Source organism: Dipodomys merriami, unplaced genomic scaffold (genome assembly GCF_024711535.1).
Source record: "Dipodomys merriami isolate MVZ:Mamm:240054 unplaced genomic scaffold, mDipMer1.0.p SCAF_55, whole genome shotgun sequence".
Lineage (NCBI taxonomy): Eukaryota > Metazoa > Chordata > Mammalia > Rodentia > Heteromyidae > Dipodomys > Dipodomys merriami.
The window spans coordinates 6,330,452-6,347,059 of NW_027206124.1; the positions used below are offsets into that span (position 1 = coordinate 6,330,452).

General features: G+C 53.5%; 2 protein-coding genes across 2 annotated transcripts; both read right to left on the reverse strand.

Moving 5' to 3' along the window:
* Positions 1-5,040: 5,040 nt before the first annotated feature.
* Miox (myo-inositol oxygenase) lies at positions 5,041-7,431 on the reverse strand. Its single transcript, XM_069999761.1, has 10 exons — positions 7,331-7,431; positions 6,844-6,924; positions 6,614-6,694; positions 6,307-6,469; positions 6,074-6,141; positions 5,871-5,980; positions 5,730-5,797; positions 5,581-5,630; positions 5,379-5,491; positions 5,041-5,304 (listed from the first exon to the last, which is right to left on the reverse strand). The coding sequence occupies exons 1-10, from the start codon at positions 7,343-7,345 to the stop codon at positions 5,196-5,198; spliced, it is 858 nt and encodes a 285-aa protein (XP_069855862.1). The 5' UTR covers positions 7,346-7,431; the 3' UTR covers positions 5,041-5,195.
* Positions 7,432-8,023: 592 nt separating this feature from the next.
* On the reverse strand, positions 8,024-12,504 carry Adm2 (adrenomedullin 2). Its single transcript, XM_069999763.1, has 3 exons — positions 12,365-12,504; positions 12,135-12,240; positions 8,024-11,533 (listed from the first exon to the last, which is right to left on the reverse strand). The coding sequence occupies exons 2-3, from the start codon at positions 12,227-12,229 to the stop codon at positions 11,197-11,199; spliced, it is 432 nt and encodes a 143-aa protein (XP_069855864.1). The 5' UTR covers positions 12,230-12,240; positions 12,365-12,504; the 3' UTR covers positions 8,024-11,196.
* Between the last annotated feature and the right edge of the window lie 4,104 nt (positions 12,505-16,608).

Sequence of the window (16,608 nt, forward strand, 5' to 3'; positions counted from 1 at the left end):
ACTGGATCTGTGGCTCAAGTACTAGACCACCAGCCTTGAGCTGCTCAGGAATAGTCCCAGGCTCTAAGGTTCAAGCCCAAGACTGGCACACAGAAAAGAAAGACTTCTCAACAGGTTTCTTTGTTACATTTTCATAGTTGCAAATAGTCTAATTTCTGACAGTGTTCACTCTTCTTTATCCCTGACACACGACCCCTGCTAGTTCCTCTGGCCAGAGTAGATTCCTCTTTCCTTTCATACCTCTATGGATCATTTGAGTTTCTCTGTGGTGTTCTGATATGTCTTTTAGATACTGTAAAAATGGATTATGTGCAAGCTGGGCACTGGTGGCTCACGCCTGTAATCCTAGCTACTCAGGAGGCTGAAATCTCAGGATCAAGGTTCAAAGCCAACCTAAGCAGGAAAATCCATGAGATTCTTATCTCTAATTAAACCAGAAGTGGAGCTGTGGCTCAAGTGGCAGAGCACTATCCTTGAGCAAAATAGCTTGGGGACAGTGTTCAGACTCTGAGTTCAAGCCTCAGGACCTGAACACACACACATACACACATACACACACACACAATTTGCAACTATGAAAATGTAACAAGGAAACCTGTGGTTAATTGATTGACTTGGGCAGTTAAATGTGTAGAATCCCAGTTCCCGCAAACATATCCACTGACTCAGATAAACAGGCCGGGGAGTTTTTATTAGCTGCGTGGGGCTGCGCCCCACTCATCGCAGCCAGGCTCTCTCACAACATGGCTTATAAAGGAAAGAGGCCATGTGCAGGTGGTGTGCACAGAAAGCCACACACGGGTGGCACGTGTACATGACAAATAGCAATTTCCAATAAACAAAGCAGTACGTCTGAAACAAAGACCATGTGCTGGATTTTCTCTTTTCTTGGGGGTTTAACTGATGTTAACCAAACCTTCCTATTTACCAAAACATCCTATTTACCGAAGCCACATCTCACATATCCCAAGCTTCCTATTTACCAAAACACCTCTTCATTTTTTGTCAGTCGTGGGTCTTAAACTGACACGTGTCTCTACTCCATGTAGAGACATGTACTCTATTCATGTCTAAGGGCTGAGACAAGGGTCCACTTACATTCTTCTGCTTGTGGATAATTTTCCCAACATCATACATTGAAGAGATTATCCTTTCTCCACTCTGTACTCTTGGCATATTTATTGAAAATCAATTTATTATAAATGTATGGATTTACTAGACTTGCCTTCGGTTCAATCTGTCTCTATATGTCTGCATTTATGTGGTGTATGTGTGTGTGTAATTTTTGTATGTGTGATGCTGGGGAAGAAATTAAGACCCCACATAGAATGCTAGGCAAGCACTCTATACTGTGTTGTACCTCCAACCCTATAGTACATTTTGAAATCGGGTAGTGTGACACCTCCAATTTTGTTCTTTATACTTAAAATTGTTTGACTGTTTAGAATTTTTGGTAATTTCATATTACCTTTATTGTTTTTTGTTTTGTTTTTGTTTTTTTTTGCTGGTCATGGGGTCTGAACTCTGGGTCTGGGTGCTGTCCCTCAGCTCTTCAGCTCAAGGCTAGCGCTCTACCACTGGAGCCACAGCACCACTTCCGGCTTTTTCTGTTTATGTGGTGTTGAGGAATCGAACCCAGGGCCTCATGCTTGCAAGGCATGCACTCTACTGCTGAGCCACCTTCCCAGCCCCTCATACTAACTTTAGAATTTTCTACTTTTAAAATTCTTTTATCTGGGGCTAGGCAGGTAGCTCAGTGGTAGAGTGCATGCCTCGCATGCCTGAGGCCCTGGGTTTAATGCCTCAGCACCACCTTAGCACCACATAAACAGAAAAAGCCGGAAGTGGCGCTGTGGCTCAAGTGGTAGAGCGCTAGCCTTGAGCTGAAGAGCTGAGGGACAGCGCCCAGGCCCAGAGTTCAGGCCCCATGACTGGACCCAAAAAAAAAACAAAAAAACAAAAAACTTTTATCTGTCTAATCAGTACTGAGGCTTGAATTCAGGGTCTCTTGTTTCTCTTGTTCTCTCTCTTTCTGCCTTTTTGTCTCCCCTCCCCCACTTTCTCACGTGGCTTTCACTCGAGGTTCACTCTGCTACTTGAACCATACTTTCCATTTGGGATTTTTACTGATTAATTGGTTTTTTGGGTTTTTTTGTCCCATCGTGGGGCTGAGGAGCTCTTCAGCTCAAGGCTAGCGCTCTACCACGTGAGCCACAGGGCCACTTCTGGCTTTTTCTGCTTATGTGGTGCCAAGGAATCGAACCCAAGGCCTCATGCATGCAAGACAAGCACTCTACCACTGAGCCACGCCACCTTCCCAGCCCTTACTGATTAATTGGAAATAGTCTCATGGATTTTTTGGGGGGAGGAGAGGGGGAGTTAGTGGTGGGTCTTGAACTCTGGACCTGGGTGCTGTCCCTGAGCTCTTCAGCACAAGGCAAGTGCTCTACTACTGGAGCCACAGCGCCACTTCCGGTTCTCTGAGTGGTTTATTGGAGATAAGAGTCTCAAGGCCTTTCCTGCCCAGGCTGGCTATGAACCTCAATCCTCTGATCTCAACCCCCTGAGTAGCTAGAACTACAGGTGTGAGCCACCAGTGCGTGGCTTCTCATGGATTTTTTTTTCCCAGGCTAAGTTTGAACTGTGATCCTTGGATCTCTCTCTCTTTATTATCTAGGACTATAGGCATGAGCCATTGATGCCCAGCTATTCTGATTTTTATAACTATTGTAAATAGGATTATTTTCTTTCTTTTCAAATAGTTCATTGTCAGTGTATAGAAACATTACTACTTTTTACACAATTGAATTTGTATCATATGAACTTTGCTGAATATATTAGTTCTAATAGGATTTTTGTTATTTCTTTGTTTTGTTTTTTTGTTGTTCATTGGGCTTGAACCCAGGACCCCTGGACACTCTCCCTGAGTTTTTTTTTGCTCAAGCCACTTTGAGCCACAGCTCCACTTCCAGTTTTCAGGTGGTTAATTTGAGGTAAGAGTATCACAGACTTTCTTTCCCTGGCTGGCTTTGAACTGTGAGCCTCAGATCTCAGTTTCCTGGGTAGCTAGGATTACAGGCATTTGCCCACAGCACCTGGCCTACTTCTAACGTGTGTGTGTGTGTGTGTGTGTGTGTGTGTGTGTGTGTGTGTTGTGTGTGTGTGTCTCTCTGTGTGTGTGTGTGTGTGTGTGTGTGTGTGTGTGTGGTGTGCTCCTAACTTTGACCCTCAGATCTCAGCTTCCTGGGTGCTAGGATTACAGGAGTGAGCCCTAGGCTTTGTGTGGTTGTTGTTGGAGGCAGTCTTCCTATGTGACCCAGGCTGTCTTCATGCTTCTCCTGCTTCAGGGATTACAGGCATCTGCCACCTGAGTGTCTTTTGTTGGTGGTGGTAGTGGTTGTGGGGTTTGAACTCAGGGCCTGAGCACTGTCTCTGAGCCTCTTTGTGCTCAAGACTAGCGCTCTACCACTTGAGCCACAGCACCAGTTCAGGTTTTTGAGTGGTTAATTAGAGATTAGAGTCTCATGGGAGCCAGGTGCCAGTGGCTCATGCCTGCAACCTTAGCTAATCAGAAGGCTGAGACCTGCGGTTCAAAGCCAGCCTCGACAGGAAAGTCCATGAGACTTTTGTCTCCAATTAACCACCAGCAAGCTGGAAGTAGCGCTATGGCTCTAGTGCTCACCTTGAGCTGAAGAGCTCAGTGACAGCGCCCAGGCCCAGAGTTCAAGCTCCATGACCAACAACAACCAAAAAAAACCAAAAGTCTCATGGGGATTTTTCTGCCTAGGCTGGCTTCAAACCACAATGCTCAGATCTCAGCCTCCTGAGTAGCTAGGATCACAGGCGTGAGCCACCGGCGCCCAAGCTACCCTGGATGTCTTCTCACACTAGACAGCAGCACAGCTATCTATCAGAGACAAGTAGGGTCACATGAGAAGGAACCAGGAGTTAACTCAGAGCCTCTCCCTTCCCAATCTCAACCAGGAATGTATCCATCTGTGCCACAGGAAAGGCACACAGAAGTAGCTGAAGCATACGAGAAGTCTGGTCACTGGCAAGTTCTTAACACATACACCAACAAGTAGATTAGCTGGGAAGGGTGCTGAGGAAGCACCTGTTTGCACATGGGTACATTAAGACAACACATTTACAGCCTTTCTTATGAAGACAGCACGGCTAAGGGACATGGAAGAAAGTGTCCCAGCTAAAGTGTTCCAAAAATAAGTGGAAGTTTCCACCAGCAAAGACAGGCCCCATGTGCCTCCTGGCAAAGCAAGAGCACTCTGACACCAAGGAATCTGCTTGAGCCCTGGCAAGAAACAGAGGAAATGTTCATAGAAATAGTGGGAATATGCCAGGCGCCGGTGGCTCACGCCTGTAATCCTAGCTACTCAGGAGGCTGAGATCTGAGGATCAAGGTTCAAAGCCAGCCCGGGCAGGAAAGTCTGTGAGACTCTTATCTCCAATAAACCACTAGAAAAAACGGAAGTGGTGTTATGGCTCGCACAGTAGAGTGCTCGCCTTGAGCTGAAGAGCACAGGGACAGAGCCCAGGCCCAGAGTTCAAATCCTGAGACCGACCAAAAAAAAAAAAGGAAGAAGTAGTGGGGATATGATCAGCAAAGCCCCACTCACCAGAAGAAAACACCCCAAATCAGCAACCTGCTTTTTTCTGCAGGGTGGGGGAGAGGCCTTAAAGATAAATGCCATGGGTGGCAGTGTCACGGTGGTGGGTGAGGAAGCCATGCAGGTGTGTGAGAGACAGAAGGGTTTGCCCGGGTTTGTGTGCCGAGGCCCTGGGCACGCACCGCGTGGCTCCCAGGGACAGCCACGCGGCAGGCTACCTCCTGCATGTTTGTTTTGTGTTGTTTAGCTACCAGGGTTTTCCCTTCTTTGTTAAGGGAGACTGGGTCTAGAGGGCTTGGTGAGCATTTCTAGAATGAGCGGAGTGAGCTGGAAGATGAGCAGGATGTTGGTGGCGGCAGTGTCCCTGCTGGGGCTGCCTCTGCGGCAGCAGCAGTGAAAACACAGACACACGAGCTCTTCCAAGGTCTTTACTGTGATGTGGCGCAGTGGCCGTGAGGATGGTGCGTGGGCAGGGGGTGGGGACGCCCGGGGCCGCTGTGCTGTATGCAACAGGAGCGAGGCCCTGGAGGAACAGGCCAGCAGCGGCTGGGGGCTGGGCCGGGAGACCCCTCACCAGCTCAGGACACCAGGGCAGTACTTGTCGATCAGCCCCTGGTAGTATGGCCGCAGCTGGTGGACATCCGGCAGGTCAGGGCTCTTGGTGTAGAGGTCAAACTTGCTGCAGTGAGAGAGGACTGGTGAGCCTCTGGAGGGAGCCCCCCCACCCCCGCCCAGAAGCACAGAAGGACTCACTTGAACTCTTGCACCCAGGGCAGCATGTCCAGATCTTGCTGGTTGCACAGCTGCCGGTAGTTACCGCCCGTGTGCCATGGGTAGAAGGAGTGGAATCGCACCATGTAGAAAGCCTGCAGAGGCCGCATCCGCGTGCTCAGGTTTGCCTGACAGACGGGACTGGGCCAGGCTCAGCCCCGGGTCAGCCCCTCCCTCCACCTACCTCCCAGGGCAGGGAGAACTTGTTGAACTTCATCATTTGGTAGAGGTACTCTGCAGGGGAGGGGCTGTCACTGGCCCTGGCCAGCACCCAGGGTGCCCCCACCGCCCTCCCACGGCTCCCTGCCCCCCTCCGCACCCCCCCCCCCGTACCGTCATGGCCCCAGGACATGAGGACATTCTCGAGCCCACAGTGGGGCTGGTACATGCCGAGCTCGGTGCTATAGTGAGTAAGAGACAAGCATGAGAGGGCGGGGCGCGGGCAGGGGGACGTCTCGCAGGGCAGGGCGGCACCTGTATCGAGGGTCTTGGAGGTCAGGGTTGTCCTGGAAAGTGCAATCACGGAACACCACGGAAGCCTGGGGAAGGCAGCCGACGGGAAAGGTGTCTCCAACTACTGCCCACTGGGGAGGGACAGGCACCGGTGAGTGGGGTGTGGCTCCAGCCTGCTCCCTGGGGAATGGAGGACGCACCCGCCTCCCACACCTGCCCCTCACCTGCGGCTCCCCCCACAGAGCCAGGACCTTTCCCAGGTCATGCAGGAGCCCAACGAGGTGGAACCAGTCTAGGGACAACGGACACATAAAGGAAAGGTAATGAGGCTGCGATGGCATGAGCGGGCCTTGAGCTGGGGCAGGAAGGGGTTGAGCCTGTTCTCTGGGGGGGGGTCTGAGGACCCCCCCACCTGGGGGCAGGGGCAGCACCTCCCCACCACTGCCAGGGGACGCACCCTTGTCTGGATGGGCTTTCCGGATGCCCTCCGCTGTCTGGAAGGCATGGAAGGAGTTGGGGAAGTCCACGTCTGGGTCTGACGCGTCCACCAGCTCATCCAGCAAGTCCACAGCCTCCATGACTGTCATTTTTTTGTAGGAAAAGCTTCCAAACTGGGCGCGCTGGGTGGAAGGAGAGAAGTCAGCCCCCCTGGGGCGTGCAGAGCAGGACCGCCTGCAGAGAGCCTCCTGTGTACCGGGGTGCAGTGGCCCAGGGAGAGGAGGTCCTCACCCTCCGAGTTTGCAGGGGGAGCAGGAAACGCCTACCTTCCTGTTTACGAAGTCCACGGTCTGGTGCGTGTGCATGAGCTTATAGGTGGTAAAGACACGGTCCAGGAGGGGGCCTGACTGCAAGGCAGGAACAGGTCATCAGGAGCCACAGCCTCCCCTTCCCCAGAGCGGGCTCTGCAAGGTGTAGCAGGGGCTTCCCACACGGCCCCCAGGAGCTGCTCTTCCCAGAGCCGGTGGGCTGGGCCACAGGACGAAGGGATGCTCACCATGTAGTTCCGAAAACTGTCCTTGTCTTTGGTCATCTCTGGGTCCGTATCGGGACGGTAAATCAGGGAAGGATCTGGGCCCTGGTCAGATGGGGGATTTGACCCATTCACCATCATGCCTGGCCCGTGAGGAAGAGTCGGCCTCCCTGGGCCAGAACCAGGCCGGCGGTGGACAGCAGCCTGAGTGCATGCACAGGTCAGCCCCCACCCGGCTCCCCTCCCGGGCCCTAAACCCCCGTATGGGCTAGATGCCTGCTTCTGTGGTAAGTCAGAGTCACCCCAACTGGGCACCCTCACGGGTGGAAGTTACTTCTAAGAGGAGGCCTGACACCACAGAGAGCCTGGGGTGAGGGCCTGCCCACCCTCCACCTCTGAGCACAACGGGGGGGGGGGCCATAGCTGGGAAGAGGGCAGTGCTGCTGCCTCCTGGCTTGAGCGGTGAGGGCTCCGTGGGGGACCTGCCCTCGCTAGGCTCTGGGGTACTTACCATAACCACCTTCATCCTGAGGAGCGGTGCCCTGGCGGAGCAGCTTCCAGGTCAGCGAGATCCCTGGGTCAGGTGCCCTATATATGCCCACAGGTTACATAAGTGACCGGACACCTACCTAGCCCCTTGGCCTTGGCCCTGGGTAATGAGTGACCATCCGCCCTTCTCCTGGCCGCAGCAGGTTAATGTGTCGGTGTAGGAGCAGCCCCTGCACGGACCAGCTCCCCTGCCCTGAAATAACTGACCTGCTCCAGCCCCCAGGCACTGCTCTGCAGCCCAGCTTCTATGCCCCCACGCATGGAACACCTCGAGGCTGCACAGCTGTGCGGAGGCTGTGAACCGCACCCAAGGCACATGGTCCCTACACTTTATTTTGAAAAGCAACAGCTTGTTCTACGGCACCTATAGATTATAGGTGGGCAAAGATTTATTAAATACAAAACTATTCAATGGCCGGGGTTTTAGCTCAGTGGCAGTTTGATTGCTTATGGGCACATCCCTAGGTTTGACCTTCAGCAAACAGAAGGAGAGGGAGAGAGAAGGGGAGGAGAGGGAGGGAGAGGAGGACAGAGATGGGGAGGGAGAAGATTGGAGGATGGGAGAGGAGGGGGGAGAAGGGGAGAGAAGGGGAAGGAGAGAATTATTCTGACACATAAAAATGGCACGAAAAAAGTTTTATTTATGACTGCCACAATAAGGTAGTGAGATTAAATACAACCAAGACAATTGCCGATTTATAGAGTTGAAGTCAGTGGGAAGGAAATTACTGGGGCATCAGGGGTAAGGAGGGCTGTTGCTGATGACTGAGGTGATTCTGCTGAATTCTTGCTGGAAGCAGCTGGGTGCCAACTATCAGGGTGAGAGAGAGGGTTCTTCACAAACTGACTGAGGATTTGGTTTGGTTTGAATGATGGAGAGCTGCATCTGAGGCTACATTCCAAGTCCTGACAGAATTCTTGCTAATCTCAGCAAGGACAGGGGCAAAGTCAGGAGCGGTCTCAGGACAGCTGAAGTCTGATCAAGGAGGGGTTGGGCTTCTGGGAAAAGAGTTCTGGAGAAAGCAGCATGGAGTGGGAATCAAACCACACGTCTGTCTACTAGTCTCTGAGTACGCAGGAGCCAAACAGGAAAACAGCCACATCGGGAGAGGCATTCTTGGAGATAACAGAGCAAGGAAGAGGTCAATGGTGGGCTAAAGGGCAGGCACCATGATCTAATGAAGAGAACATACAGAGACATCCCCCCATCCTAAAATGGCACTGTGACTGCTCCATTCTTTGCTTACTGATCTACCTTTGAGCTATGCTTCTCCGCCTCTCCCGCTGGGAGCTTTGCTGTGGGAGGGCAGGGCCCGGCTCGCTGGGTTGTGTTATTGTGCTAGATGCTCAGGGTGTACTGGAGAGCTCCAGGGCTCCGAGGGAGACCTGGAACCATTTTCCTCGAAGCAGCTGGAGCAGGCTTTGGTCAGGAACAAGCACCGGCATCTAGACAGTTTTCCAGGAGGGCAGACAGTGTGTAGAAGTGGGTGTGAGGGGGGCACTGTGGGGCCGAGCTGGGGGTGAGCAGGCCCTGCTGCCACCGGACCTCCTGGTGGGGGATTCAGAAGGCAGTGGAGCATAGCCAAGCGCCGCGTGGGGTTGGCATCATACCAGACACAAGGCTTTGGCCATGACCAGCAGCCTCCTGACCCTGCATGGATGCCAGGACACCTCCCATCTCGTGGAAAGGCCGAAGACTCGGGCCCTTGCTGAGGCCGCTAGCAGGTAGGATTCTGGGGAGCGGTAGCCGGCCCAGGTGTCTCGGCAGGGAAGACACAGGAGGCTGGGGATGGGAGGGGTGTGGGGAGGGGAAGGCGCTCCAGGAACAGGGAGCAACTTGTGCGGAGGGACAAGCCACACACAAGCCCAGGTACGGTGTGAGCCTGGGCTCTGCCCACGCCCAGGATGCCAGGAGGGCCCCACAGAGCTGATTGTGAGGAGGAGCTCCTGCCTCTCCCCAGTATCCGCACACACTCGCCTTTCCCGCCGGCTCCACCTGCCGCCTGCCGCCTGCTGCTGCCCATCCCGCAGGGTGAGGGGCCCTGAGAGAGGCCTCCAGCCTTCCTCGGGGCCTGGGATGCCGAGGGGGGCTCTGTGGGTGGGCACTGAAGCCACCTGGAGTATCTGTATCTCTGACCTCTGTGTGGCTGAGCAGGCATGGTGAAGTGCCACTAACAGCAATGCTGGCAAGCACGGCAAACCAAGCATGAGTGACTGATAAAAAAAACAACCCTTTGGGGCTGGGAAGGTGGCTCAGTGGTAGAGGGCTTGCCTCACATGCATGAGGTCCTCGGTTCGATTCCTCAGCACTACATACACAGAAAAAGTCGGAAGTGGGTGCTGTGGCTCAAGTGGTAGAGCGCTAGTTTTGAGCTGAAGAGCTGAGGGACAGCGCCCAGGCCCAGAGTTCAAGTTCCACAACCACTACCACCACCAACAAAAAACCCTTTCTGAACCCCTAAACCTCCGGACAGGTGTGAAGTTTGGGTGACATCGCCTGTGCAAAGGCCTCCCCTGGGGCAGACATGTGTCCTGTCTTCGTTGTGTGTGAGGCTCGTCTGTGCTCACAGGGCTCTTGGCTAGGGAACAGGAGCAAGCCTGGCAGTACCGCTGCCCCCTCTTGATGGCTCCACTCAGGGGCAATGCCCGTTTGGTGCTTCTCACCCTAGCTCCCTCCCCTCCCCTTTCCTTTTAAGATTCCTATTTGTTTATTTTCACGCCGTACTGGGGCTTGAACTCAAGTCCTCATGCTCTTCCTTGGATACACCTACCAAGTAATACCTGGACCACACTTCCACCTCTGGCTTTTTGGTGGCTTACTTGGAGGTAAGAGTCTCATGGACTTGTCTGCCCAGGCTGGCCCTGAATCACAATCGTCAGCCTTCTGAGTATCTAAGATTACAGACATGAGTCACCACAGCCCAGCTCTTTTTTTTTTTTAGGGGGAAGGGGTTGTGTGTGTGTGTGTGTGTGTGTGTGTGTGTGTGTGTGTGTGTGTGTGTGTGTGTGTGTGTGTGTGTGTGTGTGTGTGTGTGTGTGTGTGTGTGTCTCATCTCCCTACCTTAGCCTCCCAAGTAGGTTTCAATCGTATACCACTCTGCCAGCTTGGGGATGGGTCTTGGTGGACCTAGTTAGGCTGGGGGATCTTGCTCTCACCCAACCCCTGCTCTACTCTTAAGGTAGGAAGAGGTGTCTCTGCTCTGCCCTAGAATGCCCCTGAAGCCCTATGCTTTCTCACCAACTGCTTACAAGAGACTTCGGTAGGGTTTCTATCACCGTTTTGTCCTGTATCCCAGGGTTGCCAATTCCAATTGTGGAGGTTTCTTTCCTCTCCTTAACAACCTTCCTTGTTACCCCTCCTATGTCAGGTCTCAGTCAGAGATAGTCTATGGGCCCTGGATGAGGCATATCTGCAGACGGGCAAGCCACACAGGAGAGCAGCAACCCTGGGCCCATGGTTGGGAGGAGCCACACGGGGCCATTCAGCCCCGCTCTGTCCTGATGGACCTATGCATTCAGGACCCTGATTTCCTTTCTGCCTGCCGCACAGACCCTCCCCCGAAACCCTTTTGGCATCTGATACTGCAGTCATTCCCCACACTGCTCATTTAGTGTGCACAGTTCTACAGGTGCAGATGCTGCATGTAAACTGACTATGTCTGCACAGAGTGGGTTTATGTCTCCAGCAAGGCCTGGATAGAGTTGCCGTGGGACCTGCTGGGAGCACGGGGGGACGGGGCCCGGGTAGGGGCCTCAGCCGCAGCTCTGGGATGAGGGTATGGCGACCAGCTGGGACAGGATGGGAAGAAGTACGGGCCGGAATGCACTTCAGCCATAGCTGTGCGGGCTGCTGGGGTCCACGGGTGCTGAGTTCCGCCGGCCGGCCGGCCCTACGAGCTGCCACAGACGATGGCTGAGGTTCTGTACCTGGCACGTGCCCAGCACACAGCCGACTCTCAGGAGCTGGGCATGGGGCCTTCGGGGTCCCAAGTGTCTCTGGAGACGTGAGGGGCGTGGGCCACCATGCTGGAGAGGCTGACCCACCATGGGGGCCAGGCTGGCCCTCTTCTGTGGCTGGGGAGCCTGGTGAAGCTTCCAGAACATAGGCTGGGGTGCAGGTTGCCAGGGTGGCAAGCCACTGGAAGGAGTCCGGGCTAGGGGCTGCCTGTGGAGGGGAAGGGCGTGCAAACCCAGTGAGTCAGCCAGTCAGGCCTCAAACCCACCCACCTTCCCTCCACCCTGGCCTGAGGTCACCGTGGGGAAGCCCACAACTTCCCCAAAGCCTGGCGCAGGTCCATTGGAAGTCCACAGCACCCCCCCCCACATACACACACGCACACAATCTGGTACAATGCCAGGGGAAGCCCACCACCCTTAGGAGCTCAGTCCTGGAAGCTTGGCCATCTTAGTAGCCCAGATCACATGTCCCATTAATGACACCTCCTGGGACAAAGAGCACTGGGACGCACTGGGCCAGAACTCAGAAGGATCCTGCGGCCCTGCTCTTGGAGGCCAGCCGGCCAGAGGGTGCCTCAGCCTCCTCTGCCCAGCAGGTCCTGTGCTGCAGGGTTGCTCTGCCAGTGTGTGTGTGGGGGAGGGGGAACGCGGGGACCAGGAGGAGAAGGCAAGGAAGAGAAACCCTACTCTGTCTGGACCATCTTGAAGGGGGGGGGGCATTGGCCTCTGTGTGTGGGATAAGCCAGTGACACCAAGGAAGGGGGGTGAAGCCACACATCCCTCCCGGCCAGATGGTCCCCTGCACTCACCTGGGCCGTGCGAGTCCCGACAGCACGCAGGGCAGTGGCAGGTAGAGGAGGCTGATGCAACCCAGGGTGACACTGAGTGTCAGGAGCCAGGCCATGGTGGGCGGAGCTGCAAAAGGGCAGGTGGGGACGCTGGCAGGGGCAGCCTGCGCCCGGGTCTGGCCCAGGGGCCCGCAGGGGTGGGGTAGCCCACGGGGGTCCAGCGGCCCCAGGGGTGGAGGCAGGGTGGATACCAGCGTCGTCGTCGTCGTCGTCGTCGTCGTCGTCGTCAGGGCGCCGGTCTCGGGCCAGCAGGCGGGTCTCTGAATCTGTTGGACGTGGGGAACTGGCCAGGTGGACAGGGAGGGGGCTCACGTGGTCAGCTCGTGGTCGCCGTTGGGATCTGCCTAGGACAGACCTTCTGCCTGCTTGCACCTCTAGCACTAAGTAGACTTTCCAGCAGGAGGTGGAGCTGGACGGCCCTTGGGAGGAGCGATCCTGCTCTCCCTCCTCCTCCCCTTTCCCTTTCCCCTCCCCCCACCCCTGCGCACCCCTGGGAAGCCCTGAGGCACTACTGGGGTCACCTAGTGTTTCCTGTCCCCCAGCGGGAGGGGCTTGCCAGGAATCTTGGGGCTGTACCAGCCTCCCCCCTGGCCCTTTCTGGTGGGTGACCCTGTCCCAAAGGCCAGTTGGGGCCAGACCTTTAGGCCTTAGGCTGGGTGCTGAGGGGAGGCTGTAACCAGCCAGGGCCACGTCCACCTCTCAGGGAGGAAGGAGCACACTTCAGCCTGTGGGGACTCCAGCAGAGACGGGTGGAAGATTCCATTGCCACCTCCCACACCCTTCCAGGTCCCTGGGTAGACTCCGCCTACAGCTCTCACTACCCACACCTCCTATTGTTTTTGTAAGAAAATTTGAATGAAAAGTAAGACACTGTCCTGGCTGGCTGTGTCACCCTCTGTGGGGCTCTCGTGCCTCAAATGCATACCTTTGGTTATTCTGTGAATGTGTGAAACCCACAGATCTGCTTGCAACATGTAAAAATATATGTAAACATAAAGAAGAACCCTAAGCTTTCTTATTCTTTTTGTCTGTTGTGGGGCTTGAACTCAAAGCCTGGGTGTTGTGTCTGACATCTTTTGTTCAAGGTTAGCACTCTACCTCTTTGGCCAGTTTTCTGGTGCTTAATTGTAAAGTATCACATGGACTTTCCTGCTCAGACTGGCTTTGAACTGTGATCCTCAGATCTCAGCCTCTTTTTTTTTTTTTTTTTTTTTTTTGTCGGTCGTGGGGCTTGAACTCTGGGCCTGGGCGCTGTCCCTCAGCTCTTCAGCTCAAGGCGAGCGCTCTACCACTTGAGCTACAGCGCCACTTCCGGTTTTCTGGTGGTTTATTGGAGATAGGAGTCTCACGGTCTCACCTGCCCGGGCTGGCTTTGAACCGCGATCCTCAGATCTCAGCCTCCTGAGTAGCTAGGATTACAGGCGTGAGCCACCAGCGCCCGGCTAGATCTCAGCCTCTTTAGTAGCTAGGATTACAGGTGTGAGTCACTAGCACCTAGCTTAATCTTTCTTATTTTTGGCTTACTGTGTACAGCAATTGTAGGTATTCTGTGATTTATTTAGTCAGTGTGTGTGTGTGTGTGTGTGCGCGCGCGTGTGTGTGTGTGTGTGTGTGTGTGTGCCAGTACTGAGGCTCGAACTCAGAGCTGGATGAACTATTTCGCTCAAGGCTAGTGCTCTACCACTTGAGCCACAGCTCCACTTCTGGTTTTTTTGCTGGTTAACTGGAGATAAGAATCTCATGTACTTTTCTGCTTTGGTTGGCTTTGAACCACAAACCTCAGATCTCAACCTCTTGAGTAGCTAGGATGACAGGCATAAGCCACTGGGGCCTGGCTAGTCAGCCCTTTAGTAAGATGAAATTTTATTTGTAGTCTTTCTACGAGCAAGAAACCTGCTGTTGTGGTCTCATTTCTAGAATTTTTACACCAATCCACCCTCTACCCATGATTGTTCTTGGCCCCAGGAGAATTTTACCTCATTTCCTCACCAACAGAGTTCTGCCTGAGCAGCTCCGCACCTGTGTCTCCCTCTCATCACGCACCTATTCTCACCCCCACCTGTGGCTCCTCTGGTTCCCTGGCCCCCCTGCTGAGCACACCCCATGGGTACTCAGCAAACACTTGAGTACGGATGAATACATCCATGCGTGCTGAATGCAGGCTGAAGACCCTGGTTAATGACAACAAAAATGGCGTGGTTGCCGTGGTGGGATGAGAATCACCTCTAGGCCTTAGGCTTCAGCCTAGTTGCTTCTGTCCTCATCCATCCAAAAGGTACTAAAGGCCCTCATTGAGGACAGACCCTTAGGCAGCATACCTTATGTCTCTTGCTGCATTCAACTGTCCATGTCTTTCTAGGGGAGACTCAAGCACCGTTTTCATTCACCCTTAGTTGGGAAAAAAATGCTTTTGATGGAATAATGGGCTACTTGTCTCAATGTTGCTGAAGCACATGAAAAATAGACAAGAGGTTTCTCAGGGAGTCAGGAATGAGCTCAGGAGGGCTGATTGGTGCTGGTAATACTGGAGAATACTTTAGAGACGTCTGTTTAGGACCAAAAGGGTGACAGCTTCATAAAGGGAAGTACTGTTTGAGTACTGTGCTGGTCCTGAGGGTTGAACTTGGGGCCTGGGTGCTGTCCCTGAGCTTTTTTGCTTAAGGTTAGCTTTCTCCCACGAGCCACAGTCTCAGTTCGGGCTTTTTTTTTTTTTTTTTTTTTGGTGGGTTGTGGGGCCTGAACTCTGGGCCTGGGCGCTGTCCCTCAGCTCTTCAGCTCAAGGCTAGCGCTCTACCACTTGAGCCACAGTGCCACTTCCGGCTTTTTTCTTTTTTTCTTATGTGGTGCTGAGGGATCGAACCCAGAGCCTCAGACATGCAAGGCAAGTGCTCTACCACTGAGCCACCTTCCCAGCCCCTCTTTTTTTCTTTTTTGGTCAGTCGTGGGGTTTGAACTCTGGGCTTGTGTGCTGTCCCTGTACTCTTCAGCTCAAGGCGAGTGCTTTACTGCTTGAGCCACAGTGCCACTTCAGGTTTTTGAGTGGTTTATTGGAGATAAGAGTCTCACGGATTTTCCTGCCTGGGCTGGCTTTGAACCGAGATCCTCAGATCTCAGCCTCCTGAGTAGCTAGGATTGTAGGCATGAGCCACTGGCACCTGGCTGAGATAGGAATCTTTAGACACTGGTAAGATGAAGCAACCATGGGAGGTAGGGAAGGACAAATGGAGAGAGCCAAGGGGCTTGTACACTGAGAAGAGTGACCTTTCTTTCTTTTTAGTTTATTTTTGCTGGGCATGGGGCTTGAACGTGGGGTCTGGGCCCTGTCCCTGATCTCTACTACTTTGAGCCACAGCACCATTTCCAGTTTTCTGGTAGTTAGTTGGAGATAAGAGTTTAATGGACTTTCATGCTCAGGCTGGCTTTGAACCACAATCCTCAGATGGCCTCCTGAGTAGTTAAGATTACAGGCATGAACCACTGGTACCCACCTACTCTCTCTTTCTCTCTCTCTCTCTCCTCTCTTTCCTTCTTTCTGTTCTGGTACTGGGGCTTGAATTCAGGGTCTGGTTGTTGTCCCTTAGCTTTTGGCACTCTACCACTTGAGCCACAGTTCCACTTCTGGCTTTTTAGTGGTTATTTGGAGATAAGAATCTCAGACTTTCCTGCTGGAGATGGCTTCAAACTTCAATCCTCAGATCTTAGCATCTTGACTAGCTAGGAACACCTGACAGAAGAGTGGATTTCTGGAAGAGGCTGGAACCTACTGGGTAGGTAGGGGACTCTGGGAAGACCACAGGCCCTTCTCAATTTGAGAAGAGGGTTGAGTTGGCAACAGGTTCCCCAGAGGTGACCTGGATAGTGCACTGGGCAGGATTCTCTACTCAGAGGCAGCAAACATGGAGGGTGGGCCAGATAGAACTCCCAGGGATGGGTGATCTTCTGGTGAGGATACTGTGCCTAGTGGAAGAACATGGGGAATGGGCCACAGGGCCCTCACACTCTCTTAGAGGAGAGCCACCCCTGGACCCAGGCACCAGGTCTTTCTTGCTGGCCCCCTACATTTTCAGTAGTGTGGAGAAGATCTGCAGTGACTGATCTATGACAACTCAAACTAGTTCCATCCAGCATAAAGGATTATTCAACTCATGTACATTCTCAGTAGCAGAGGAGGGCTGTGGGGAGTACAGGGAAGGGTCCTGGAGCTTTTCTTTCTTTTTCTTTTCGGGGGGGGGGGGTGGGGGGCGCTGGTCCAGAAGCTTGAACTCAGGGGGTGTCCCTTAGCTTTTTTGCTTAAGGGTTGTGCTCTACCATTTAAGCCACAGCTCTGCTTATGGTTTTGGTGGTTAATTGGAGAAAAGAGTCTCACGGGCTTTCTCAGCTGGGCTGGCTTTGAATTGAGATCTTTAGATCTCAGCCTCCTAAGTAGCTGAGATTA